At 33.8% G+C, this 27746-nt stretch overlaps 1 protein-coding gene across 21 annotated transcripts in view; it reads left to right on the forward strand.

Annotated features, from left to right (window-relative positions):
* RAPGEF2 (Rap guanine nucleotide exchange factor 2) overlaps positions 1-27746 on the forward strand; it is a 245809-nt gene that overhangs the window by 196120 nt on the left and 21943 nt on the right. For all 21 annotated transcript variants that reach the window (XM_044767026.2, XM_044767028.2, XM_044767032.2 and 18 more), the window contains 10 exons: positions 551-682; positions 9103-9280; positions 15540-15676; positions 16313-16471; positions 21769-21921; positions 22192-22356; positions 25100-25207; positions 25296-25499; positions 25598-25706; positions 26182-26428. In XM_044767026.2, the coding sequence (XP_044622961.2) occupies positions 551-682; positions 9103-9280; positions 15540-15676; positions 16313-16471; positions 21769-21921; positions 22192-22356; positions 25100-25207; positions 25296-25499; positions 25598-25706; positions 26182-26428 (1592 nt within the window). The remainder of the gene's footprint in view (positions 1-550; positions 683-9102; positions 9281-15539; positions 15677-16312; positions 16472-21768; positions 21922-22191; positions 22357-25099; positions 25208-25295; positions 25500-25597; positions 25707-26181; positions 26429-27746) is intronic.

Here is a 27746-nt window from a genome sequence, read left to right on the forward strand (position 1 = left end):
TTCTCAATTCTAAGTTGCTTGAGGGCATTCTTTCCTCTGTTTTCTCCATAGAGCCTAGCACAGTTTCTTGAATAACAATACACTTCGTCAATTCTAAGATGCACCTTTTTTTTTCCCTTTAAACATCATTTAGGCATATAAGAACCTCAAATCTGTTTTCTTATTTAAGCTGTTTCTTGCTACAAAGTTGCATTTGTGATGGCTAACAAATAGTAGTAGACTAATTTGCTCATTGGTGTGTAATTTGAAAATTGTAGCTCATTGAGTTAAATGCTCACCCAAGTTCATCTTAACCACCCAACCCACCTATTTAAGCATTGAATTTAGTATTATTTAAGGTTCATTGAATGCCCATAAACTTAAAAAAAATTATTTTATGATTTGGGATAATAGGACAGTATTTAGTAATTTGTGAACTTGAAAAATAAGGATCTTTCCTAATAATATTTTTGGCTAAATGGTGTGGGGTAGAGCATAATATAATTTTTAAATGTCTTATTGGAGTTCTTGATTCAAATTGTAATCCTAGTTTTTCCTGCTCCTTCCATAGCTTCCTGCAGATTTCACAAAGCTACACCTTACTGATAGTCTCCACCCACAGGTGACCCACGTTTCTTCTAGCCATTCAGGATGTAGTATCACTAGTGATTCTGGAAGCAGCAGTCTTTCTGATATCTACCAGGTAAGAAGGTGTTTTCCTTGTCATTTGCTTCATTTTCCTGTATTCCAAGGAGTTTTATGATTCTTAATTGATAGCATCTATAAAGTAAATATATGTGTATATTATATGTGCATATACATGTACAGAAAATGTTAATGTTTATGCTTCATACAGACGTATAGTACCTTATATGTTTGTTTTAGGAAGTAGAACTACTGTCTAATTGTATTTGCCTCTGCTATTACCGGTTGTCAGAAATTTAAATAGAGTCATTACAATGGAAATATTTCTCTTGACTTGAAATATTTTATTAATTTTACTAAAGATATATTAGGCTTATGACTCTTTCTTGACTAAAACTCTAGGGGAAACTGCAGCATTATCTGTTTATAGTAAGTTTTTCTTATTAAGGTCTTGAGTATGACAAAAGAGAAGAGATTATTAAGATTGGATCATTCAATTGTTTTTCTTGTATTTTTAAAATTACCTATAGATTAGTTATGTGTTTAAATTCTTATTATACTGATGAATAGAAAAAACTAAACTACTGGGGCTGGCCTCGTGGCCGAGTGGTTAAGTTTGCGCTCTGCTGCAGGCGGCCCAGTGTTTCGTTGGTTCGAATCCTGGGTGCGGACGTGGCACTGCTCATCAAACCATGCTGAGGCAGCATCCCACATGCCACAACTAGAAGGACCCACAACGAAGAATATACAACTATGTACCGGGGGGCTTTGGGGAGAAAAAGGAAAAAATAAAATCTTTAAAAAAAATTTTAAAAAAAGGAAAAGAAAAAGCTAAACTATGGAATTCCAGAAATGTTTTAAAAGCAAAGTAATTTTAATTAAGGAATAGTTCATTGGCTTAGAAATGCAAATTTAGGCAAATTGACTAAAATATGCAATAAAAGGTCCTTTTTTGGGATCTTTAAATATATAATACTTCTATGGGATTTTGGATGGTTTCAAACAAAAAGAACATAATACTCACTTTACAAAGTATAATTCTTGGCTTCTCAGGAATTGTGATATGAGGTGACCATAAAAGTACCTTTGTTTAGAAACATTACAGTGTTTCAGGATCATTGATGTATTCAGGCAGTGCTAAGTTTCTGTTTTTTAAAACAATTACTAAAAGTAACTAAACAGTTAGAATACCATCAGGGCAAAACATATTTGTTTAAGTCCTAAATTTAGTATATCTTAGAAAATTAATTTTATTTTAAGGAAATAATAGGTACATACTTTTCGATAATTCAGGGATGTTGTTGAGAGCTTATAGACTAATAATTGATAGCCACAAATGCAATTATTTGCAGATTCTTGGCTGATTAAAAATTTCTTTATTATTTTGGAATAAGAAATATAATTATCTGGCTCCTTAAAGTAACTTTTCAAATTTCTACTTTGATGCATTGTGTTAACTAAGTCTTTAGAAAGTAATCCTATTTTCAAATGTTAGAGGAGGAGAAGGTGGTGGATCAGAGGAAATTTACTCTCCTCTCCCATACCCCCTGCCTGTTTTCAGAAGTTGATTTTTTAATGTTTATTCGAGTACCCCTTATAATAGAACAATGAACAGTATAAATAAAAGCTATACTTTATCTTAACTGAAACATCATGATAGAGCCCTCGTCTTCTAAACTTTGAGATGATTATACATTTTAAAGATCTGTATTGGGAACACAGCTTGAGGTTGTTGCAGTTATCACTGCTTTCTTCAAGTATCTACAACCTGAATGGAACTTCTAGAAGGCAAATTTATAAGAATGAAGTAAGTTGTTTATGTAATTTATTGAGACATATTCTGAGAATTCTAGCCTTATTTGTTATTACCTTGAGTAGGCTGGGGTAAGTTCATGAGGAAATCCTTGATGGTCCTTCTGCTGTCCCCAGCTACCATCAGAATGTCTGAGAATCCACAATGTGGGTGAGAACTCCAATTGCTCTGACTTGGCTGGAGCTTGCAGCCTGCAGTCTGACTTTATCCTGGGGCGTAGACTGAAAAGAAGATCCATCTTGTGTATTTTGATTCATTTTAGTTGAGTTTCAAGGCTATTCACTTCAAACTTGATGACAGGCATATAACCTGTTAAATTTCTATCCTTCATAAGGAAAAATCCATAGGTATATCTAAGGATTTAATTATTGTCTATACAAAACTTAACTTTTAATAGGGAGATCCCCAATAGATCATTTCTATTATCTTTAAATCAGAAATTCTTGAGAAGAAATCTGACACATGCACCTGGTTCAGTGCCCAATCTCGTATTTGAATCCTCTACTACTCTCCTATCAGTCGAGCATCCAGTTTATTCTTGAACAATTCCAAGTCTGGGCACCTATCTCCCCTGGCAGCCCATCTAATCTTTGTACAATTCTGACTTAGGAGAAAGATGTCACAGTGAAGCGAGTATAAATGCTCATTAGATGGTCACTGAAGTTGAAGCTGAATGCTGTGTACAAGAGAGAAAAGAGTAGAGTAATTTTCTTGAGAGAATAAGAGGAAAGGAATTCAAGAGCAAAGTGGAATAACCAGCTTTAAGAAAAGAAACCCTCCTCTGTTTTAACAGGGACAGGTCATGGCAGGTTTGGAGTAGGGAATTTGGGAGTTGAGGGTGTTTCTGTGTGTTAGCTTCAATTTTCCTCTCTGAAGAGTTCATTTGCTGAGAGTGAGAGAGTTGGTGGATAGAGAGCTTTAAGAAGAGAGAAGTTTTGAAATAGTTTCAGAGAGTAGGACTAGAGCAAATTGACCAGAGCAATGGAGGCTCAGTTGAGTTGGTGCTCTCACATACAGACTGATTTCCCTCTGCCCTGTTAAGCAATTTTCTCCACAGTAAGCACAAAGAAAGCAAAGATTTGGCATCACACAGGACTGACGTTTTGTTCAGTGAGTGTAACACAAAGACGAATGGAGCAACGTGCCAGGTTCTTTCTAACCGCAGAGCTTTGTTTTTGCATGCCTTCTGCCTGGAATGTTTTCTCCCAGCTTGATCCTTTTCTGCCTTCATTTTCAAATACTATCTTGTGTGAGAGTTCTTTCCTTATTATTCTCTGAAAAGTGGGTCCTACATTTTGGTTCCTTTCCTGACTAGTTCTTTTATTTAGACTTTAACTGAAACAATTATTACTTTCTTTGTTGTTCCATCTGCCTACTAGAATGACAGCTTCAGGAAGGCAGGGAACTTCTCTGTCTTGTCTCCATTTTCTCTCTAGAGCCTAATATAGAGCCTGGAAGTCGTAGGCATTCAGTAAAGATGTGTTGAATGAATGTGACTGAAATATTAGACTAGGGAATATAAGCTGGAGGTGTGAGAGCTAGACATAGAAGGTAGTAGAGTCTTGAAGACTGAAGATTATGCTTGAGTTGAAAAAGGCATACCTTTGAAGCAGAAGGAAGCAATCTGAAAAGTAGGTGGTTGTTGGTGATAGAAAGCGAAATGCCTAAGTTGGTGATATGAGACAATGCAATTTCCAGCCATGAGTAGGTCCTAGTTAAATGGTATGATTATCAGAGCAGTGGCTTAGGTGGACTGGAAATAGTTGTATAAAAATAGATCGATCGATAGAACAGAAAGTTCAAGCAAAATGCAATTGATGTGTAAGGATGTAATATGTCATAGAGAAAAATTCACAAATCAATGAAGAAAGTGATGGATTCTTCAATAAATGACCTTTGGGGTGGGGGAGTCATTTTATAGTCTCACTGTATATCATAATTAAGATTAAATTCCAGATAAACTAAAGAGTTAGCAAACTCTTAATGGTATAATGAATGATCAAAAAATTTAATAATTAAAAAATCAATTGAGACAGATTTAAAGTCATCATGTAACTCACTTATGCAAATTAACAAGAAAAATATTCAGCTCACAATATAACAATATTCAAAGGACAAAAGTAGGTAATTGCAGAAGAGAACATGCAAATGTCTGTACCTGAAATAAAATATTTAAAATGTATTAGTAATTGAATATATGAGGATTTAAATATGAAACTATTTTTCCTATCAAATTAGCACAGACTTTCTTACTTAGAACAAATATTTGTAGACAGACATTCTACACCTATTAGGATTATAATTTTTGGAAAGAAACCTAGCAATTTACATTAAGAGCTTAAAAGAACTGTTCCTTTCTGTTAGGCATATGTGTATATATTTTTAAAGCCTATATTGAAATAAAGAACATTGATAGTGTAGAATTAGTAACAGCATAAATTATGATACACAAGCTAGACTTAATGCAGGCATCAGATTATTTTCAAATGTATTTTCATACTTTCTACATATATATGGTGTTGTCTGCAGTTCCTACTCACTTTGTTGTCTCAGTAAATTAATATCAGCATTAGCATTCAGTATAACTTTCTAGTGTAAATTTAGTTGGAGTCTGACTTAGGAGTTATTTGGGTTAAATATGTATGTTTGAAATTCTGCACAAAATGTATTTACATGAAGAATAATTGTTAGGCAACCCTCTTAAACATAGGGATATGTGTAGGATATTTAGTAAGCAAAAAGGTTTTTTGTAAATGCTTTTGAAGTACTTAATGATAAAACGTCTAGTAGTAATTTTATTTTTGTTTTTGTTAAATTAACACTTCACTAGAGCTTTATGGCATTTAATATTTCCTGAGTTTGTTCATTTTTTGATATCCTTTAAAAAATGCAAAATAAACTGGTTTAAGAACTGTATTTATAACAAGACAATATATCTAGTCCCTCGTGATTTAAATAAATCATAGAGCTTTCAGCATCGATCTGAGAATATGACTAGTTTTTTGGAGAATATTACTATTTAACTATAATGTGCACTTAAATCTATGTTAGGTTATACATGTGGAAGGTGAATTAATTTAGGACAGGATTATTAGCCTAACTGAAACATATAAGCCTTTCTTCTTGCTCCTGAGACAAATATAATCAAAAACCTTTTAAATATAAAGTGTCTATGTACGTATCTTTATTTAGAATAAAAGGATTTAAAGATTAGCGTTAATCTTAGTAATATTGTAGTTTGGAGGAAGCCAAAAAATAGCAAGTGTTTTGTTTATGTTTATATGCAAATATGTTTTTAAACATTTGATGTTTTCTGACTTAGAAAGCAGAAAACATTTTATTACTTTATTATATTTTAACTGTTTTCTTTATGAAGACAGTTTATTGAGAAAACTGGGCAAAGTGTTTAGTAGTTTGTGTTGGTCAGACCTGATTTTGAGTCCTGGCACAATTACTAGGTTTTGTCTTGTTTTGTTTACACTGAAGAATTTTTTTAATTTCCCCTAGTGTTTTCTCATCTGAAAAACAGGGGTGATAATCTTAATTTGCTGAATTGATATGAAAATTGATTATTATATATTAAAAGCATCAAATAAGTAGTCATTTAATGTAAGGATCACTGTTTTTATAATTATTGTATGAGCCATTTAGCCAGAATTTAATGGGTGCAGTTCGCCTGAGAAAAATTTTTTACAGTATGTAAGAGGTTGGAGTGTTTAACAGAATTTTGGGTTTTTTGACAAATTCTGCCAATGTAAATTATGTGCAAGCTTATTGCTGGAATGGGGAGAGGTAAATATATGCAAGTCCTGAGATGAAAAATGTGTCCTCTTGAGGAAGGGACTTTTGATGTAGCCTATAACTGGCTTTCTTTTCTCTTATTTGATCCATAAACAGTCTTATGAATGGCAAGATGTAACTCCAGTTTATTGATGATAAAACTGCTTTCATAGAGGTAAAGTGGCTTTATGCTAAAGTCACTTAATGGTAAAGCTGAGATTTGAACTACTAACCTCTGGGTTTGTCTGTTCATTCAGCGAATATAAATTCAGTAACACTAGGTTCCAGGCACTCCTTACAAGTTTAGTGTGCTTCTCCTACGGACCAGGTGGTGTTCATTAAACTTAACTCCACTGAGTCTGTACACATCTCATTATTCATGAGAAAGTGGTATTATGAATTTAGTAGATTCCTAAAAAATTGTTTATCAAGTTCTATTGAAAGTGTATTATTAAAAGATATTCTGTAGTATTTTAAAATAAAGTGGATATTTATTTTGAATAAAAATAATCTTCTAAGTAATTTGTTTAGTGAATGTTATTTTATGAATAGTTGCTTTCTTAAAGATGGAATTCATGTAACAGATGGAAAACAACTAATGATCGTTTACACAAATAAGGTTTAGGGTTCAGTTTTGGAGAGATTAATCCACTTCACATTTGGAAGTCTTTTCGTTCTTCTTAAGACTTAAATATAGTTTATATAAATGATAGTAGTGAATCTTTGGGTTGGTATAAAATATCTTTTTCATCTCTTACCATATGTTAGAAGTTTAAAAATTAAAAACATTAAGTTCTATGACTATATTATTTAAAGAGTTTTTGGTTTTTGATTTTATTTCTGTCTTCAGTAGTGCTCCTTCTTCACTCTAGGCTAATATTAAAGAATGTGTGTATAGAGGACTGATTACATGTATATTTGAAAATATAAGGTGATGAATAATAATCTGCAATGTTAAGATGAAACTGAGGTGAAAATGTAATCATAGCAAGCATTAGCAAATTGTCACATTTCTAGACTTCAGAACTAAGGTGATGATAGCAATGTTGGCCTAGTTTCTCTGATCATAGCCTTGGCACACTACATCACATCGAGTTCTACTTCAGTTTCATTCTGGAATCTAGAGACAATTCTGTCAATTCTGAATTTAAGTTGGAGATGTGTTTCTGAGCGTGCCACAATTAATTCTCTCTGCCTCAGCCGTGAGGCCTTATTGCTCTCCCACCTGGAGCACCTTTACTCATAATTGCTCATAATAAATGCTAAGCAATAGCATTTACTAAGGCCATTGTTTAAAGAGCTTTTGTAGACATTAGGTTTTTCATTTTCAATTATTCTGTCTTCTTTAAATATTTTGACTTCACTTATTTTCCCCTTAGTTTTTTCTTATAATGCTATGTACTTTAGTTCAGGAAATGGTATCTGAAGAACTGAAAATGTGATTAAAATTCTTTTTGTTAAACTTTAGAAAATATTAACATGTGCTTATATTGCTTCAAAATGTGGGATTAAATCTTGTGTTCTATAATATAAACCAAGACTTTAGAAAGGTGATATTTTGTTGATAAAAAAATAATGCAATTTATTTTTTAAAAATATTGACTTAAACTAAATTATAGAAAAAGTATAGATCCTTATATAGGTCACATTCGTATGTAAGTATCTATCATAGACAGATTAGGATGTGGTTAAGACTCTGGAGCCAGAATTGCTGGTTCTAATCTTGATTCCACAATTCATCATTAGCATAACCTTTGAAAAATATTTTCTCTTTACTTAAATGTTTGGAGAATAATAAAAGTTAATAATGGCACTTACTTCATAGGATTGTTTTAAGGATCAAATGGGTTAATATATAGAAAGCACTTAGAGCAGTTCCCCAGCACATTGTAAGCATTCAGTGTTAACTTATTATTATTATTATCAGGTTCAACATTTTATGTTTTAATCTCCCATATTTTTCATCTATATTTGCCTATTATTAAAAATACGATGTCCTTATTGTCTTTGAAAATCATGTGGGTTATGAGTTATTTGAAGTTGGTAAATTTATAATATATGTCTTCTACAAAGGTAACAGTTTTATAATAAAATGCTTTCAAGAGTTTATTTTATCTGGAAAAACACAGTTGTGGTGTTCAAGATTGATGTAGTTAATATTTAATTGAATTCATTTTTACTATGATTAAGCGGTTAGTGAATTCTGTGTATATAATGTCAAACAAGGCCAATATGATTATACATATTGTTGGGATGAAAATCACAAAAGGCAATAGAATGACCTAAAAAGGATAACTGTTCTAGGCTTGAGATAAAGAAAAGAGACCATTTTGAAATTTGTGACTCTAATCAATAATCAAACTAATTGTTAATGTTTTGTTTGCGTATTGATCATGTTACCTTTAATTTGTGATTCACTTTTCCATAAAGACTGTCTAATAGGAGAGAAGTGGTTCAGTCTTCTTGGCATTAATAAATCCACACCTCATTTGGGGAAGGAATTGCTTAGAACCAGTTGTCACCCTTATGGTCTTAGCTTAAGCCATTCTCTTTGAAAAATGGAGTGAAAACAAATACTGCCTTTTTCTTCTTTATTCTACTGTTTCAAATGCCATATGACAGCTCAGATAAGAAGTTAAAGTTATTGAGATAAAATCATTAATCCTAACTAAAAATTTAATAGGAGATAAAATCACTCATGGTTTGTTGAAGTAATTCTTTTACATAATGCCTGGTGCATAAATATTTGTTGATATTGAATATATGTAACTTAGTTACAGAAAAATTAATATAACACAAATTTACTATTTCAAACGACTTATTTCTTTTTGATACAAAAGATTTACTTAAAACAGTTAAAAAATGTTTTTTTGGTTCATTTTAAGGCCACAGAAAGTGAGGCTGGTGATATGGACCTGAGTGGGTTGCCAGAAACAGCAGTCGATTCTGAGGACGATGATGATGAAGAAGACATTGAGAGGGCATCAGATCCTCTGATGAGCAGGGACATTGTGAGAGACTGCCTGGAGAAGGACCCAATTGACAGGACAGATGATGACATTGGTGAGTTTAGTTGAGAAAATGAATTAAAGAACAATTTAAAATATTTAGAGGTAAAATTGTGTGATATAATATGGCCCAAGAATAGTGGGCTTTAAAAAGCCATTAATACGTAAATTTCCTTTATATGAACAGTAACATTTGTTGAAAAAAAATTTGAAAAAATCAATTTTACTACATCAATACCTTCAAGAGTCTACAAATAATAAAACTTCCTAATAAAATCCTTCCACATGAGCTCTTTCTTAGCTTACTTTATGACAAAGAAAAATTAAAATAGTCTTCCTAACAATATTACTTCCATTATTTTTCTTGTGAGCATCATCCCTATTAAGCTCGTGTTTTCTGTATGTAAACATTAGTCAAGGGGCAGTTGGCCAAAACTGTCTTGTAAATGAATTTGCTCCTATTCTGGCTCCATATGAAGATGTGACTGAGTGGAAGAAGATAGCAAAATGTCAAGTTAGCAGCATATGAGCTGTGGGGGGTTGAGACTTTCTTTAGGTGCACCCTGAGGTTAAAAATCTAAGTGGCTTAGTATCCATTTCCCCATCCTTGAGATTCCCTTTGCTTAACATTGCCATCAGAGCAAGAGTTGATTGTGTGTAGTAATGGTTTAGTGCTTGAGTATGTCTTCTACACTCTGGCTTCTTCCTTAGAATACTGGCAGTGAGAGCAATTTCTGTTGAGAGTCACCCCCCTACCACAGGTTGAGAATCTCTAACCCTTGCTTGAGCCTGGATTATCTGTTCTACTGCTCCTCTAGCTCTGTTTGAGTCAATACGTATTTGAAGAGAAATTCAAGGAACTGAATCTATTTGCATTTGATATAGGGCAGTATGGACATAATTATGAGCGGCTTGTTGCATGTGTTTTGAGGGAGACAAACATTATATATAAGGAAAAATTCATACCACTTAAGCTACATACATTGGCTAGAAAATCAAGGATGAAAAACCAAAACCTTGGATTAGATATTTAAAATATAAAGTCATTTATAGGAATTGCTGACTACTTATGGATGACTATCATGTGGTGGTAACCATTCATTCATTCAGCTAATGTGACTGAGCATTTTTCTGGGTCCTGGCAACTCAGTGGGGAACAAGGTAGATGAGGTCCTTGCTCTACTGCAATCTGAAGAATTAAGTGGGGATTAAGGATGATGGAGGTCGGGGAGTGGACTGAGCAGGAGCCTATTTTAAGAAGGAAGGGCTGGAAATGCCCCTTTAAGAGGCTCAGACCTGAATGAAGTGAAAAAGGGGAGTCAGCTGTCCCTATGGCCACCAGTACAGAAATTTGTTCTGTATTAACCCTTTCTGGATAATTAACTTCTAGATTTCTGCTAGAGTTAGGGATTTAACTGTTTCTCAAATTCCCATCTCTGATTCCTCATTATTTTAGCCCATTTCCTACTTCATCACCTCCATTCCCCATTCTAAGGGTACTGGTAGTTCATAAGTCTTTTTGGAGTTCTACAGCATAAATTGGAGTGGTTCCGTTTCACCCTCTGAAAACGTGGGGTTTCACTTTCTTATGTCTGATACCACATGTTCATTTGATTTCCAGTGTCCAAAATTGTATTTCACTCTCCCATTTTCTTTGTCCTTGCCAACTTCTTTTTAAAAATATATTTATTGTAGGGGCCGGCCCCATGGCCGAGTGGTTAAGCTCGCACACTCCGCTTTGGTGGACCAGTGTTTCGCTGGTTCGAATCCTGGGCGTGGACATGGCACTGCTCATCAGGCCATGCTGAGGCAGCATCCCACATGCCACAACTAGAAGGACCCACAACTGAAAATACACAACTATGTACCAGGGGCTTTGGGGAGAAAAAGGAAAAATAAAATCTTTAAAAAAATTAAAAATATATATGTATATAATTATTGTAGGTCTTTTTTTTTTGGTTAGGGAGATTTGGCCCTGAGCTAGCATCTGTTGCCAATCTTCCTCCTTTTGCTTGAGGAAGATTGTCACTGAGCTGACATCTGTGCCAAAATTCCTCTATTTTGTATGTGGGATGCTGCCACAGCATGGCTTGATGAGCAATGTGGAGGTCTGCACCTGGGATCCAAAACTGTGAACCGTGGGCTGCCGAAGCTGAACGCATGAACCTAACCACTATGCAACCAGGCCAGCCCCATCTTTGTTGTAGTTTTAAAGGGAAAATGAAATTCAAAGTGTGTTCAATTTGACATCTTAATCCAGAATCTTTCCTCATAGGTTTATTTTTTTTAAACTAGATTGAACAATACTTATAAACAGATTAATGTGGAAGTTATCATTTTGTAAGCTAATGTATTTTCTCTTTTGAATATGTTCATTTTCGTATGGTTATGGAAGAAGATGATTACTAAAATATGTGTAGCATGACATTCCTGAAAACTTAAGACTTTTACTTCATATCTGAGAAGCTTTCTCTCCCAGAATTTCTGGAAAGCAAGAGCTATGATGATTCCTACAAATGAATACACAGAACTCTTTAGCTCTTCTGCTGTCACTCTTGTTAAATCTAACTCATCCTCCTGTATTTACTTAAAACCAGACACCTTTCATATGAACTATATAAACATCTGTATAATTGATGCTTTCTCCAGATGCCTCTCTTGCTGACCACCTTCCTCCACCTCTAGAAAAAAAGAAAGGGATGGTGTTGTGTGTTTATGGTTTAAGTTAGATCAAATGAAATTGCTAATATTTTATTATATTTTAAAACCTGCAGTAATTAAAAAATTTGGCCTTTGGGTTCCCTTGGATTCTTCGATGTACCTTTGTTTTGATACTTTGAAGCAAGAGACTTTATTCATTTTTGCTGTCCAACTCATAACTTTGTAGGCACAACCATTGAACTGTTGTGAATTTAATTTTTTATTTTGAGGCCCTGACACATTAAGGTAGAGAATTACTTTGATCCCTTTCAAAGAATTCCTTTTTTCCCCCTTTCATGTACCACCAAACAGGCCCCACAGATTCTTTTTTGAAAAACATCTTAATATTAATCATTTCTTGTATAAAATTAAACCAAAGCAAATAAGATAAGCTAATTTTCTTTTTTTTTTCTTAAGGATTGGCACCTGGGCTAACAACTGTTGCCAATCTCTTTTTTTTTTTTTTCCTGCTTTATCTCCCCAACCCTGCCTGTACACAGTTGTATATCTTAGTTGCATGTCCTTCTAGTTGTGGGATTAAGCTAATTTTCTAAATTAACCTTATCTTCTGGTGTCTCTAAGTTGATTGTTTGGCTTTTCTTTGTGTTACATTGACTAGAAAAGAAGTTTTTAAAAATGTCTAATATCTTTTATAAACAAGAATATTCTTTTCCTAACAAAATAAAATAGGTCACATTAATGTATTATTCTAATAGATTCTTCCAAGAAATATAGAAGAAAGTAGTCTTGCTTCCCCCATCCACAGCTTCTTCTTTCCTGATGTCCTAGGAACTATCTTATTACTCATTCCAAGCTCTGAATTCTTGGCTGCCCTAACCCCTTTAGCCCTCTGTGATCCCCGTGTCACTATCGGAGTCTGTGTTGAGCCGTGATAGCCAAATGCTTCCATTTTATATTTACTATATTTTTTAAAGATTGGTGATAGAAATTCCTTATTTTTAAATTTTTTCTAATCCTCCAGTGTAATAAATAGTAGAATAGACGTCATCACAAAGCCAGTGATACCATTATTGAGTCTTTGAGAGTCTTAAAAGCTCTTAGATGCCATTGATTAAGCGTTTACTTATTTTTAGTTTTTTAACTGAGCCTAGAAAATTATGTACATTTACTGTTTATTAGATCTTTTCTTTCTCCTTTATTTATCCTTATTATATGTAATACATGGATATTTTCTATCCTGTTCTGTCATGACCCACTAATGGAGTAGGAATCTGCCAAAAAGCAAGAAAAATGTCTACGCAAAGCACTTAAAATCATTACACCAAGTATTAATGAATATATTTTATATACTTCATATTCTCCAGTCATGTATGTGGTGATAAGTTGACTTTTATTATTGGCTAAACATATTATGTTAAATTTAAAACACTTCTGATGGGGCCAGCCTGGTGGCATAGTGGTTAAGTTTGCGTGTTCCACTTCAGCAACCCAGGGTTCCGAGGTTTGGATCCCGGCTGTGGACCTACACACTGCTCATCAAGCCATGCTGTGGCAGCATCCCAGATACAAAATAGAGCAAGATTGGAACATATGTTAGCTCAGGGACAATCTTCCTCACCAAAAAATAAAATAAAAATAAATCTGACAATTTCTAGTCTTATATTTTTCTTAAGACCATGCTTGTCCAAGGAAATTTAGCTATTACTAGGGGAGGAAAAAGAGTAAAATGTGTGGTCTGTAGGTAATATTTTAATACCTTATGGTGAGGGGTGGGAGATGATAACTGAAGAAAACAGAGGCTGGAAACAGCAGAAGTAACTGTGATGTGCTACTCAGAGGACCTCAACTTGTTCATTTGCCTTTATGTTTCAAATCAAAAGGTCAGTGCATTTGTAAAACAATGATCGCTACCTCCCATATGTCGTAGATATGGGTCATCTCTTGCAATAGTATTCAAAATTGCTTTACTGCTGTCCCCAGGAATAAATATATTTTATGGCATGATACAAACACACCTACTCATTTCAGAAATGTTTCATTAAACAGAACTTTGTTCTTTCTGTAAGTGATGTGCTTTGGTACTCTTTCTTCTTCTTCTTTTAAAACGCTAGTTGCAACAGTAAATTATTTCCTGACACATCAGTTCTAGGTCAGGTTGAAGAACGCTGTCCTATGGACAGAGTTCCAGGGTACCACTTATCATTCTTCTTCTGATTACCGAAGCCACCCTGTATAATGAAGTCTTATACCAGGAGGGATGACGTAGGGTCTAATCAGAACAGATGTTACCCAGCTGAGCCAGAGAAAACCACCCTGTCTGACCTTCTGGAAATCTAATGTTTTCGTGGAATATATCTTTCTATTCTGTGTTGTTTTTGCAATTAACAAACTATATCCAATAACGTAAAATTTGTTACTAAATCCTAATGGATAGAAGGAATGTGCGTAGGGACAGTTTCATTATAAGGGGACGTGAAAAATGTAGTAGAATGTTTAGTTAGCCAGAAGTTTGAATAATACAAATATAATAATAATAACAATAATAGCAATTCTCATTTATTGTTTACCCTGTGCTAAGATTTGATCCTCACAGCTGTCCAGTGAAGGTAGGCATTATAGCATTCTTTTACAAATGAGAAAAACATGCCTTAAGGAAATTAATTAACCTACCAAAGTAATATAACTAGTAAGTATTCAAATGCTGTCTGACACACACCCTGTGCTCTTTATCACTACCTATAATGTCCTGCATGGGCTTTGGAGACAGACAGTCCTGAATCAGGTCACTGCCACCTCCTAATTATATGACTTTGAGCCTCAGTTTCCTTGCTGTGAAATTAAAAAGAAAACATGCACCTCATAGAGCCATGTTAAGGAGTAAGGAAAGAACTTAGTGAATAATTAGAAAAGCTAACTAATAATAGAGAAAATAAAAAATAGAGCCCAAAGGACTTGAAAAGACTGTGAAGTCACCTATCTTGTCAACAGCTAGAATTATACCAAAATCTAAGCTGTTTCTCCACAGCATAGTCAATATGAAGAGTGATTAAACTTCTCTTCTACCAATCTGTGGGATAAGAAATAATATATCAGTTTTCATTTGCATTTATCATAAAATGTTGTAACTTTTTAGTTGATTAATTTTTATGGATTCATCTGATCCATACAAAATATCCCTTTGTTTCTAAATCCTGGAATATCTTTAGGTTGAAGGTAGTTATTTTTGCTGACTGTTTCGGGCATCCACTTGCCCAAAAGCCACGGGAATGGACCTGCTGACTTTCTGGAGAATTCTCAGAGCTCTATTTCATTTCAGTTATCATTTCACCCCTTAATAAGCCTTAATAAGATCAGGATTCCTTTTCAATAGGAATTCCCCATTTGAAGTTTATTAATTTTTTCATTCCCATCAGAATTTGAATTACAATGTATATTATGCTCCTGAATCAACAAGGAAATGTCAGTTTCCGCAGTGACAGAATTCTTTGTATACCTGCAAGAAATTCAGCTTTGCTAAGATACTTAAAGTAATTGTATTTTTCAGTGGGCAGAATTGTAGGGCATTTAAAAAGAAAGAACCCTAGAGCACTCTTTTTGAATGTTTTTTTTTTTTTTAGAAGTTGTAATTTTACTGAATGTCTTTTACTTTTCAGAACAACTCTTGGAATTTATGCACCAGTTGCCTGCTTTTGCCAATATGACAATGTCAGTGAGACGAGAACTCTGTGCTGTGATGGTGTTTGCAGTAGTGGAAAGAGCTGGGACCATAGTGTTAAATGATGGTGAAGAGGTTAGTAAATATTTCTACCACTTAAAAAGTTTGTTTGAGGATCTCTCAAAACAGCAAATGAACAAAACATCAGTTCTTACTTTTTCCTCTTAGAAAACGATAGGCAACAATAAGTTTGAATAACTTAAGAATTATGATATTCTCATTGTTATGTCAAAGTATTCCAAATCCATTATTTTATTTTCTTTTATTTACAGTATTTCATATGATATTACTAGAGATATTTTGATGTATTAACTTTTCAGATTTTGTAACAAGTGTTTATAATATAATGCCTTTTGTCAGAACAAAATGATATTCTTACTGAGGCAATGTGATTATTTTATTTTTTTTACCTGTGTTTTGGGGAACAGAAGAAAGTTTCTTCCCTGTGTCATTTTAGAGAAGAATATCCAAAGTCAAATTAAAAGAGTAAAATGATCTGAACCCTGTGCTAGGCATATGGAAATCTATAGATTTATGGCTGTGCTTTACTCCTTGCTCTGTGAATTTGTAAGCAGTTAACTTTATTTGAGTGATTTGTCCCATCTTTAAAATGAAAGATCTGCTAAATCATTTGTAGGGACTATTCTAGAGTTTACAGCTGCATGATCATGATGGGTTTTTTTTTCCATTGTCTTCATTTTTTTGAATTAGCTGGACTCCTGGTCTGTGATTCTGAATGGTTCTGTGGAAGTGACTTATCCAGATGGAAAAGCAGAAATATTATGTATGGGAAATAGTTTTGGTGTCTCTCCTACCATGGACAAAGAATATATGAAAGGAGTAATGAGAACAAAGGTGGATGACTGCCAGGTATAAAATATCATTAAAAATGTATGTTTTATGCTCAATAAAGAACACTTATGTATGCAGTTGTGGTAAGATTTTTCTGCCTATATAAATAGGTCATGTTTTAGATTTATAAATAAGATTTTAAAGTAGCGCTATTACTTTTAGTGTTATTACGCCTCAGGAAATTAAAAATAAATCTCTCTTAAAGTTATTTGAACTCTACAGAGCTAAGTGTTCTATTAAAAAAAGTGTTCTATAAATATGGTATTTTAAAATTTGCATCAATAATAACTGATAATCTATTTGTCAAATAATATGAAAGTAAAATGCTTATTATGAAAAGAAATTATAAGTAGATTAATAAAGTTGATGTTATACAGTTATGCAGTATTTTATTTAAATTTATACAAGATAAGGAATTGTTTTTAGAAGTCGTGAAAATCATAGTATGAATCAGTAGAAAGACTTGCTAGTAAAAAAAAATTGCTAATAAAAAGAACATACTTGATGGCAAAAGAAAAATGTCAATGTCAATATTATATTAATTATTTAAAAGCATTTAACAAAACTAGAGAAAATATTGAGACCAAATGTGAAATTTAATTAGATAGATATAACCAGTAATCTCTATATTAGTGAGAAAGAAATTTAAGATGCTTCTGTTATCAAGTGTTTATAGTTTGTCTTGTCTTAAAAAATTCGTCTTTGAAAGGTAAAATATTTTAATATAAATAAACTAAAAGATTTGACCTAGACTAATTAAAACGTTACGTGCTGCTCATTGTATTTATTAGACTGCAGTCTGAAATACATCTGAAAATACTTTATTCTAAAAGAACATCATTGGGGCCGGCCCTGTGGCCGAGTGGTTAAGTTCACTGCTCTGCTTCGGTGGCCCAGGGTTTCGCCGGTTTGAATCCTGGGCGCGGACATGGCACCGCTCGTCAAGCCCTGCTGAGGCGGCATCCCACATGCCACAACTAGAAGGACCCACAACTAAAAATACACAGCTATGTACTGGGGGGCGTTGGGAGAAAAGGAAAAATAAAAATCTTAAAAGAACATCATTGAATTTTTATATTATCTGATAAATGTAAAACAGTACTCATTTAAATTTTCATTTTAAGCATTTTACTTACTAAAAGGAAAATGACTATGGCTATAAATATAATCATCTTCCCTGGAGAATCAAAATAGTGTTGCCAAATAATCCTTCAGTGAAAACCGTAGAGAAAAAACAATGGCTATGAATCAATGTTTTGAAAATGTAATGCCAGAAGAGCATTCTAAATATAATTGACTCTCAATTACTTGGCATAATAGAGGGAAATAAAATGGTAGGTAAATCTCAAAGTCTTTATTTGGCCTGGAAATGTGCATTTAAAAGAGATCGTATGTGATATTTCAGCTCTGGAACTGTACTCCAAAAAATAATAAGGCCAAACTGAGTCAAAACAAACCAGAAAATTGTTGAAGATTTCTGTTTCCTGTTATCTCTTATCAGTTCCTCCCTGAACCCTTCTGCATGTTGGCATTGCTAGAGCATTAAAGGGCAGTAAAAGTTACTTTATTTCTGAGAATTCAGCTATTGCATTAACACCTCTTAATTGGCCAATGCTTTTTGTTAGAAATTTTGTAATCATGGGACTGAAGTCATATAAGAGGCATAGAAGTGTTTCAGAATAATTGATAAAAATGTTCTATGACTGAATATTAGTGTGCTTAAATAATGTCAGATGTACCAGATAGCATTAAATATTTATCTAGGAGTTCTGGGAAAGAAAGAGGAGGTAGATGTTAGCAAAGAAAGTCTAATCTATTTACTGGATGAGGAATTGGTGGGAAACTCAGAGTGACAGTCAGCAAGGTAGACTCCAAAAGAAAACTGATTAAAAAAGAAACCTCTGATTAAGATTCCTAGACTCCTATAGCTCCTTTTACGATATACAAAGAGGATCAGGAGTAAGGTATCTGCTAGAGAAAGTCTCTTTCTTCCTTTCCCCTCCACTCCAAGCCACTATAAAAGGAACATGTTAAATCAGGAGTTTCAAGCATCATTCCTATACTTCCATGGACCCATCTGCTCAGGCCTGACATTCAATCCCTTAATAGGAGAATGGAGAATGAAGTTAGAGCATTTAATGTAAATGTTTGTTTGGGATAGTGTTTTAGTGTATTTCTGTTAAAATGTCATATATTTGTCAGAAAGTACAAATGTTAGACCATCCTCTTGTTAGAGGAAGTAAAGGAAACAATGAGAATCGTATTTTCATGCATCTTGAAAATGGCCTCCATAAGTTTCTATCATTCCACTGAGTACATTATAGGGAATCAGCAATTATTGAATGAAATGAACAAAAATGGTGTTCTTTCTACCAAAAAGCAGCAACTTTGCCTAGGATTGGCTCTCATTTTCTTACATTCCAGTGGATTCCAAAAATAAAAATTGGGTAATGTGATATCTAGTTGAGCTCATGTTAAGCCTAAGGACACAACAGTGAGTGGGTAAATTTAACATTGATTTCTGTTTGTTTGGATCCCATGATATGCTCAAGGTTGTATTTTGCTCTGGGTCCCTTCTTTGTGTGCTCCTCTTCCAGTTTTCTCCTTTCACTGTCTATCCTTGTTCCCGTTTGGTTTGAAGGACTAAGGCAGGACCAGATGTAGACATCCTATGGTATAGGCAATTGGTAGTGGTTTTGCATTCCCCCTATATACCTCTTTCTTTTCTTTTTCCCTCTTCCTATCCCTCTTTTCCTTTCCTGCTCTTCTACTCTCCTAGTCCCCTTTCCCTTCTCCACTGCCTACGTCTTAGGCCTGCCAGTGATCCCCAGGCATTGCTTAGCCCTGCCCTACACCCTTCAGTGGGGAATGAACACTTGGCTACCTGTGTGAACAACTAGGTATGAATTTCCCTTACAGGCCACAAAGTACCAGTTTAAATAGATCTAACCTCATCAGGTTAACTTGTTAGACTCACCTTTCCTTGAGACCCTGGGAGCTAATGACACTTTGAATTTAAGAAGTAGTTTTGGAGGAGAAAGCAGTTGCATGGATAAATTGAAAGTTGACTGCACTGTGTTATGATTGAAGTTTAATTTTACTTCATTCTTTTATCATCTGTAATTTTTCCACTACATATCAATTGTGATGTCATGTACCCAAAAGAAAATAATGCTGTGAGATAAACTGCCTTTGGCCTTTTATAAGCAAAATCTTGTTTGAATTTTTATATCAGGGTGCCAAGATCATACAGTACTTTCATGTGTTAACAGCTACCTGAAAGTATAAAACTTCACCAAAACAATTATGTATATAATTCACAAATTTTCAACTGGCTTCATCATACTAGCTAAAATTATATTTCTACTTATGAATTTTTTCTTAGATCCACAGACTTCTTAAAACAAAAATCTGCTAATAAAATTGTAGATAAATGTTTTCATCTTAAGTTTATTTCTTTTAGATATGGCTATATTAGAAATTCAGTTTGGGATTTTTTTTTTTTTCTTTTTGGATGGTATTTCAATTTGCTACAGAAGAAATGCCAAAAATGTCTGTCTAGACATCAGGAATTTTAAATCAAACTTATTCTAATTTCCTTAAGACCTTAGTCAAGAAGATTAATTTTAGTACATTTCTCTTCAAAAAGCATCTTCTTTTCTCTATCTACTTACTTGTTTTAACTCAGGGATATATTCTTCTTTAGGTGACGAAGAAGAAAATGATATAATTATGTTCTCTGAATATAAGAAAGAACACCTAAAATTATTTGGAGACATGAGGAACAATTTTACTGCCCTGTAAAAATAAAAAATAAAAATATTTTTGAGACGAGAGACTAAGGACCACATATTTCAAAACATACGCACACACACACACACACACACACCTGTGATTAATTAAAAAATTAAACTATGTAATTACTTACAAGAAAAGCCTATGTCTCTTGAATTTTACCTTTTTGATTCTGAACTCTTAATAGAAAAATTAGTGAGATTGTATCAGCGAACTCAGTAGAAGAAACTTAATATTATAATATTGTGATTATGAGACATTGGGAAAATTAGCACGCTGTTGGTACAGCTGTTTCCTCATCTATACAATAGGGGTAGCAGTAGTACCTTCTTTATGGGGTGATTGGGAGGATAAATTGAGAAAGTTCCTATAAGGCTACTGTAGTATGATGTGATGATGATGATGATGATGATGATGATTACAATGATGTCATCGTCATTATAATTGTTATTACAATATTTGATTTTGCACCTTTAAAAAAAATTTAATGTAGTATCATGAACGTTAAGCCAGAACTCTAAATGTCCTATAAGAATATGATTTTGGATGGCTGTATCATATTTTATCTTATATATGCTTTAATTTAACCATTCTCTTTTTTTCCATCTTTTCACATTAAAGGAGAAAAAGAAATGTCCATGCTTTTTTCATTCCCAGTGATTTCTTAAATAAAAATGTAATTATTCAAAATTCAGATAAGACAATGATTTTTATTTACTTAAGAATCTACTCTTGTCTCCTCACTGGCCTCTGGTTAAACTGTGTAATAAGTGATTTCTGTAATTCATTCTTAACCTTCTTTAAAACTACTAAGAAATGTAGTTGAGTGGTTTGCTCTAAGTCCTGAAATATTTTATATTTGGGGTCATGGAGGAGTAATGGCTTAACGTGCATATTACTGTTAACTTTTTCTTTAAGAAGAAAGATTACCTTTAATACCAGTTATAAGAAATAAGGATTTGAACTTAGCAAGACTGTGGCTTGTTTGGTGGACCTTTTTTGAACAGACCCTCTAATATGGTTTCTTATCAATATAATTAGCAAATTTATAATATCGACTTCATGGGTATCTCTGAATTTCAATGTCTTTTACTGAAACCATCTTTATTTTTAAATTGTTACTTTTAAAATCTTTTCAAGCTTTTAAAACCCACTAAATGGAAATAATGTCTTTACATCTGTCCTTCTAAAACTCCACTCCCCTCACCCAGTGTTTTTAAGTTGTCAAAGAAGCAGCGTGAAAAAGGCTCTTCTAATTTTATCTTCTGATTTTTAAAATGGTTAGGATTTTTAATATAAGCTACGTATAAATAGTCTAAAAATGAAACTTTTTTTGATTGAGTAAGAAATGCATTAAAAAGTAGAGAAGTCTGATTAAGGTTATTACTGCCCTCATTTAGAACGTATGGGAAAGACATGGAAAAATGTCAATGTTAAATAATTAAAATATTGAATTATTAGTACTGCTAGGTCTCTCACAAGCACTTTATCATTAACATGTGACTTTTATTTTATTTCAGTTTGTCTGCATAGCCCAGCAGGATTACTGCCGTATTCTCAACCAAGTAGAAAAGAACATGCAAAAAGTTGAGGAGGAAGGAGAAATTGTTATGGTGAAAGAACACCGAGAACTTGATAGAACTGGAACAAGAAAGGGACACATCGTCATCAAGGTAAGACGAACACGCCCCCGTCACATGGGAAGCACTTTTTTGGTACTTTCAGTTGTGAGAACTTAAGATGCCCCCTACCCCATTTTCATGTGTAACTTCCGTTAAAAGTTATCAGTTGTAAAAGTTCTTTATATTTGCTGATGAACAGTAGTTTTATTAATTATTATATATAATATAATACTACCCAGTTCTTATGTTGGAGTTTGAAATCAAGGTATCATATAGATGGTGTTTATGCAGGATAGTGATTAAACCTTTTGTTTGTTGCAGGGCACCTCAGAAAGATTAACAATGCATTTGGTGGAAGAGCATTCGGTGGTGGATCCAACGTTCATAGAAGACTTCCTGTTGACCTATAGGACTTTTCTTTCTAGCCCAATGGAAGTGGGCAAAAAGTTATTGGAGTGGTTTAATGACCCGAGCCTCAGGGATAAGGTCGGAAAATATATTCTAGTTTGGTTTTAAATATGAAATATTCAGATAGAAACTTAAAGATACTTTACTATATATTTGTCATGCCAGTTATGTGTAAATTATTTTAATAGAATAAGAGAATGTACTTTTTAAGCAAAAAAAAAAGTGATACAAATGTTACTGCTATTGATTTCTAAATTCAGCCCTAGAAATGTCTTTTTTTTTTTTTTTTAATGCAAGGGCCAGTAAATTGGCCAAGAAATGTTTAAACTTTAGTTCTGTTGGGAATGTGTTAAAATGCAACCCCCAAACATCTGGGTTCCATAAGAATCTGCATTCTGCAGTTTGGTAGATGGTCAGTCTACGCCAGATGAAAGTTATCCTTTTTTTTTTTTTCTTTTTGGTGAGGAAGATTGGCCCTGAGCTAACATCTGTTGCCAATCTTCCTCTTTTTGCTTGAGGAAGATTGTCACTGAGACAACATCTGTGCCAGTGTCTCTCTATTTTGTATGTGGGATGCTGCCACAGCATGGCTTGATGAGCGGTGTATAGGTCCGTGCCTGAGATCCAAACCCATAAACCCTAGGCCACTGAAGCAGAGTGCACGAACTTAACCAGTATGCCACTGGGCTGGCCCCTAAAAGTTATAATTTTTATTTTATATTTATTTATTTATTTTTGAGGAAGACTGGCCCTGAGCTAACATCCATGCCCATCTTCCTCTATTTTATATGTGGGACACCTACCACAGCATGGCTTGCCAAGCGGTGCCGTGTCTGCACCCGGGACTCGAACCAGTGAACCCCGGGCTACCAAAGCAGAATGTGCACACTTAACTGCTGAGCCATCAGACCGGCCCCAAAAGTTATAATTTTTAAATGGGTGCCAGAGCAGCATTTCATTACAACCATTGCTGGCTGGTAGGCCCCAGTAATATAACATTATACAGACCATCTTTAGTAGCTCTTGAGAAATCTGTCAGAGCCAGATTGCATGATAAACTACATAGTCTTAGGAGGTTTGAGAGTTAAGCATAGTCTGTACTTATTTCTCCTATCCTTGTGGCAGTCTGATTTACATGAGACAGACTTGGGAGAGGTGAGCTAGGAAAATCCAGAACAGGAGACTGACAGTGAAAAACCCCAAGTTCTAGTGCTGGTCCTGTCACTAACTAGCTCTGTGGCCTTAGAGAAATCATTAGGACAGCAATGCTTTTCTTTTCATATTCTGAGAGTCGCAGGCCTAGAACACCTCAGCAAAGTTCTTTAGCCATAAAAACTTGGTTTGAATATTGCCTCCGCCTTTCACCTTATGCATCCTCTAACCCTCCTGACACTCATTTATTTACTTATAAAAATCCTTTTGGGGTTATTGTGAAGATGAATAATAGAAGTTCTTTCTGTTGTGCCTCCGTCACAGCAAGCACTTAATATATCTTAAAGGTTTATTGGTGGTGGTAGTTGGTAGTATTCAATTTATTAATTTATGAATCTTGTTCTTCTAACTGATAATATGACTTTAAGTTGGCTTCTCAGCTACAAAATTTTAATTTTATGAAAAGGTCAGGTGTTAGCTATAGCTTCAAAGGAGATGATCTTCTGGGTTTCCTAACTTTGAAAAATGGGCAATAGCTAGTAAGTGACATACAATAGATAGTAAGGGACAAAAATTAATGTAACTATCAAGACTTGACTCCTTAGTGATTAGTCAGATTATATACTGTGACTTGTCACAGTATATGAACTAAAAACAGTATTTTAACTATAGTTAACAATTAACTATATACTGTCACCTCTGTTTCTCTATTGCTAGAATAGTCTACTTAATTTTCTTACTTTAAGAAGTCCATCACTGTTTGAAAACAATTCTACAGAAATTTCTTTTATCTTGTTATTCAAAATTTAGAAAATTAAACTCATATAAAATAAAGCCAGTACTTCATATTTAAAGTTGCAATTATACTAACTTCATTTAGTAAAATTTTATTGAGAATTTACTCTGTGCCCGGTGTTGTTATAAGTAGTGTTAAGTATGCCTTTAGAACGTGGTAGGCAAAGTTGTTGGAACTTAGAGTCTAATGAACATCACATAGTTCATGCTGGGTACAAAACAAATATTCCATAACTGTGAGTGTGTGTATTGGTTGTATAAAGGTGTAGGGCTCTGAAAACACGTGTGCAGGGTAAAAAAAGGTTACTCATTTTTCCTGAAGAACTCTAAGTGTTAATATCCTACTGAAGCTTAAAGTTAGCAAATAATGTATAACTCCCCACACTCCCAGCTAGCTCCTTCCTTTTACAACTTGTTCCCTTGCGTTAGATCTTTCTAGGCTTAATACTATTCATTTCTTTTGTCTATTCTGTCCTGTACCTTTCTTATTAGCTTCTGTCTTCTTTTGTCTTGTATTAATTTATTTTGATTTTATTATAGCTTTGTTTTTATTGTGATCTGTTTCAAATATATTTTGAGGGTAAACAAGATGTAAGTTAATTACCATCCTTCATAGACTGAAAATCCTTCTTGGCAAAACAATGTAAAGTCTACATTCAAAGTATAAATATATATTTTAGAGGGTCATTTTCTTATGCATAAAATCTTCACTAATAAAAAAGTCCTTGATGAGAGTTTTTGTTGTTCTTAGTTTATTTTCTTGTTTATTGTTATTAGGAAAATTGGTGGTTAGATATCTTTTTTGAGATGAGTTTAATTGCAAATTTTTAACAGTTAAAAGAAGAAAACCCATTGAAAATAATTGATTTTTCAGGTTACACGGGTAGTATTATTGTGGGTGAATAATCACTTCAATGACTTTGAAGGAGATCCTGCAATGACTCGATTTCTAGAAGAATTTGAAAATAATCTGGAAAGAGAGGTAATATTTGTGATTCTTAAAAAACCAACAGCTTTAAGTTCATTGCATTTAGCCCACTTTTGAAACGACTCTTTATGAACTCTTACAGAAAATGGGTGGACATCTAAGGCTGTTAAATATTGCATGTGCAGCTAAAGCGAAAAGAAGATTGATGACGTTAACAAAACCGTCCCGAGAAGCTCCTTTGCCTTTTATCTTACTCGGAGGTTCAGAGAAGGGATTTGGAATCTTTGTTGACAGTGTAGATTCAGGTAGCAAAGCAACTGAAGCAGGCTTGAAACGAGGGGATCAGGTATGACATGTCTAAATCCAAACTTAAGGGTGAATATTGGTGTCTTTTTTCTTCAGTCAGTTGGGATACTGAAATTAATTTTATAATTTTATTTTTAGATATTAGAAGTAAATGGTCAAAACTTTGAAAATATTCAGCTGTCAAAAGCCATGGAAATTCTTAGAAATAACACACACTTATCTATCACTGTGAAAACCAATTTATTTGGTAAGTATTTTTGCATACTTTCATTTTTCTCCTTTCGGTCCTTTTTTTTTTTTTACATTTAGGTGTTAAGTATGAAAAAAGTCATTCTTGTAAGTAATATTTCAAACATCATAAGAATCAAAATATTTATAGTAGAGTGCATAGATATAGAATTATGTGTCTTTGATCTAAATCAAAATCCGATTTGAAGACCATAAAAATAATTTTTTATCAATGTTTTTATTGATAAATGTTTTAAATATCTATAGATTTAAAGAGTGTACTACTGTTTTACCTTATTCTGAGTGGAAGTGACAGAGCAATATACAAAGCAGATTCCTGGTGCCGTTCATTCATTGGAGTAGTGTTTTTCTACATGATTATAGTTTTGATAGCCGAAGCCTATTCTTGTCATCTATCGCCAAGTTCTACAGTTGCCTGTGAATTGTTCAGATTTCTTGTAATGGCCAATTTGTGCTGTTTATTTCCATTTTAGTATTTAAAGAACTTCTAACAAGATTGTCAGAAGAGAAAAGAAATGGTGCTCCTCACCTTCCTAAAATTGGAGATATCAAAAAGGCCAGTCGCTACTCCATTCCAGATCTTGCTGTAGATGTAGAACAGGTGATAGGACTTGAAAAAGTAAATAAAAAAAGTAAAGCCAACACTGTTGGAGGAAGGAACAAGCTAAAAAAGATACTCGACAAGACTCGGATCAGTATCTTGCCACAGAAACCATATAAGTAAGTGTCTGTATAAATTTTCTGTGCATTATTTTATTTTGTTAAAATGATTTGCATAGGTAGTGATGTAAAGTTTGCATACGAGTCTAAAAAATGTTTTAAGCTTTTATAGCTGCGTTATCTTAGAAGCAACATTAAACAATCAAGTTTGTTTTAACCCCATTTTGCCACTTACTTGTCCATCTCAATCTTCATTAGAGATAGGTTAGCACCTCCTCGTTTGAACTATTTTTTTTCTCATTTGAACTTTAAAAAATAAGAGTATGTGTTTCCTCCTGTCTTCCCCATGACTTGGAGTTGTTTTTGCTACTGTTTCTTTCTTTCTGTATATCTTCTCTACCATCAGCATCTGCTCTTTACCAACCAAATCATTGCTTCTTTCAGTTGCTGCTATTCATCCTTGCCATTCTCTTTTCTCTCTCTCTTCTGTTTTCAGTTATTTAACTGTTGCCAAGATACCACCAACCAAGCACAGAACTTCTTTCCTTCCTCCCAGTGGGCTCTACAGTCAGAATGTCAGGTGTTTTCTTGAATCTCTTCTTGGCTGTTTTATTTATGCCAGGAGCTCAGACTAGACAAAGTCGTAGGTGTCACACTTTTTTAGCTTTGCTTGTTGGCTTGTTTGCTTGCTTATTTCTTCATTTTAGCTCCTTCTGAGTAAAGGAATAAACTGAATAAAATTTAATTACCATCAGCCAAAATTCTTTTAACGTTAACATGGGTGTGCCAAATTAATTTATTATATATTCCTCAAACTACAATGGTATAAGAGAGAACTTAAAAACATGTAGGTTATTTTCTTTCTTTGGTAATTCAATGAGTCTTACGGAGGAGCAGTAGATATAGATATTCAGGACTGTATCATGCATTTCTGTTTTTTTAGTTCCACTTCAGATAAAATTTTCATCCCCAGATTAGAGAGATATGGCCTAGAATAGACTATTGATGGGTGAGTGTCAAACTTGTGTCTTCCCCATTGAACTCTAATGATTGGTGGTTTTGTATCAGCCAAAAAAGAAGTCTACGGAAGAGTCCGAAGGATAAGCGTTGAGTATGATGGTTTTATTTATAGACGTGAGAGTATGTTTATACTGAGTAAGTTTCTAGGAGACAATGGATTAGGTCTGCTGGCATTACAGAAAATAGGAATTGATTTTTAAAGTGACCCTTCTTGATGAAAAACTTATTTTTAAAAGGATAAAAAATAAATCATTTAAATGTAGAATTGTTAGCAGCACAATAACAAGAAAGATCTTAAGAGTCGTATTTGACCATGAGTTAAATATGAACCTTAAAAAAAATCAAACAAAAGTCAGCG

Source organism: Equus asinus, chromosome 3, assembly GCF_041296235.1.
Source record: "Equus asinus isolate D_3611 breed Donkey chromosome 3, EquAss-T2T_v2, whole genome shotgun sequence".
Classification (NCBI taxonomy): Eukaryota; Metazoa; Chordata; class Mammalia; order Perissodactyla; family Equidae; genus Equus; species Equus asinus.